Source organism: Nannospalax galili, unplaced genomic scaffold (genome assembly GCF_000622305.1).
Source record: "Nannospalax galili isolate Female #2095 unplaced genomic scaffold, S.galili_v1.0 scaffold36, whole genome shotgun sequence".
Taxonomy (NCBI): Eukaryota; Metazoa; Chordata; class Mammalia; order Rodentia; family Spalacidae; genus Nannospalax; species Nannospalax galili.
The window spans coordinates 197,673-199,892 of NW_008336924.1; the positions used below are offsets into that span (position 1 = coordinate 197,673).

The following is a 2,220-nucleotide window of genomic DNA, read 5'->3' on the forward strand; positions in this document are numbered from 1 at the left end:
GGGGGCCGTTTTCAAAAAAAAAAAAAAAAAAAAAAAAAATATTTAGCAGTGAATGCAATTCTGACACACACAAAGTAAACACCCATTTCATAAGCATATTCAAGCTCTTTCATGGGTAAATAGTTTGAAGAGATGAGGCTTGAAGTTTCAACAAAGTGTCACTGGTGAAGTATTTGGCTGGAACACTGAGCCCCCTTTACAGCCACAGATTTCTTCTTGACTTTGGTTAGCTGCCTCACATTTGAGTGGCATTGGGGACAAGGTAGATCCCAAGGAGGCATTGCAAAGTTCATTAGAAAACAGATTTTCACTCCAAGAAAAACAAGTGAGTGACAAGTTTCTTATTCATTCCTTTAACAGGATTTCATTAAGTAAATATTTGAGGAGGAAAGGAAGGCAGTCATAGAGAAGAAAATAAGTAAAAGGAAAAGAGGGAAATGAGGACAAAGCTCAGGGACGTATTTGGAAAATAATTTGTGGGAATAAAAGGCATTTACTCTGGGATTTTATTTTTTGACTAGAGAGTGAGAAAATTAAAAAGAAACGTCATATTGGAATGAAGGCGCCTTTCCCCAGTGGTTACACCATGAAAGGAAGGTGGATTACTGCATTTTGCAAACAGAACAAGTTCAGTACAACAGAAACTATAACTGCCTGCTTGACAAGAAAACTTATTTACCTCATGGGAGATTCAACACTGCACCAGTGGATTTACTATTTACAAAAAATTTTGAGAAGTACGTATTTTATTTTTAGTTTCAAATTATAGTTTACCCTTGGGGAATTTGAAATAATAATAATTAGAATTCTTTGCTTTTCTTCTCCAAGATTTACTTTATTTCTATTTTTAATCAGCCAAACTGTTGGCTTTAAGCTTTTAATAAAAAGTTAAATTTTAGTTGCTTAATCACAGGTATTAACATTATTTTTCCTATTCATGGATTATGATAAAAATTTCAAAATTTTGTTAAGGTTTTAAGGCATCTAGAAAAATTCTCTACCTTGTTAAAGTATCAAATTTTTAGTTGGAAGTGATCATGGTGTGACTTTTACAGATTGTATGTATTTTAAATTATGTTATTTATTTTTGTTAAGAGATTTGTTATTTGTTTCCCATCAGCCTTAACATTTTTTGATTATCTGGAACTGGGCTCTTTAAAACACACGTCCTTCTGGATGCGAAAAGACATATTTTGATCCAGTGGAAAAAGCACGGGCATCCATTCGTTACTGAAAAGCTCTTCTCGGTGAAAGATAACAACTACATCCCTTGAGAAATTGACCAGGTAGCAGGAGACCGGTGACACAGCAATTGTCATTACCCTTGGCCAACACTTCAGACCCTTTCCCATCAACATCTTCATCCACAGGGTCATCAATGTTAAAAAGGCCATAGAACGACTATTCCTTCGAAGCCCAGAGACCAAGGTGATACTTAAAACTGAAAACATCAGGGAATTAAATCAAAATGCAGAGCAGTTCAGTGACTTCCATGGCTATATTCAGAATCTTATCATGAGGGACATTTTTGTGGATCTCAACGTGGGTGTTATTGATGCCTGGGACATGACAGTTGCATATTATTCTAATGGTGTCCATCCCCTTGACAGTGTTATTGAAAATCAGATTAGCATGTTCTTAAACTACATTTGCTAGAGGATTTCAAGACACAGAAATCATCATCAGCCCCTCTCTCTCGATGATCTCACACAGATTGCAAAGAAAACTTAATGTAATCCAACATATGAAGAAGCCAGATTTCCAGTAATATTTAGAATTGTAATTGAATGTAACAAAATTTACCATTCAAACCACTTTTAAGTGTACAATTCAGTGGCACTGAGTGCAATCACAAGGTATGTAACCATCGTCATGATCCACCTTCATAACTTTTTAATCACCCCAAATAGAAATATTAACCCTGAGCCTCAAGGCCTGACACCTCCCAGCATATCTTTGGTCTCCATGGATTTGACTTTCCTATACATCTCATATAAATGGAATCATAAAATGTGATTTTTTTGTTTGACTATTTCTTTATCAGAGTGTTTTTCACATGATCCATGCTGCAGCATGTATGAGAATTTCTTTGTAAGGAGCAAATATTATTCCTTTCTAGGTATGTACTACATTTTGCTTTTCTGTTAATTTGAGATGAACATTTGGTTTGTTTTTGCCTTTGGAACATCGTGTATCATGCTGCTAGAAGAGGAAGTGAAA

At 35.2% G+C, this 2,220-nt stretch overlaps 1 protein-coding gene across 1 annotated transcript in view; it reads left to right on the forward strand.

Moving 5' to 3' along the window:
• LOC103732862 (NXPE family member 2-like) overlaps positions 1–1,656 on the forward strand; it is a 9,769-nt gene extending 8,113 nt beyond the window's left edge. The window contains 3 exon segments of the mRNA XM_008831583.3: positions 524–741; positions 1,121–1,301; positions 1,303–1,656. Coding sequence (XP_008829805.1) covers positions 524–741; positions 1,121–1,301; positions 1,303–1,656 — 753 coding nt within the window.
• Positions 1,657–2,220: the final 564 nt, after the last annotated feature.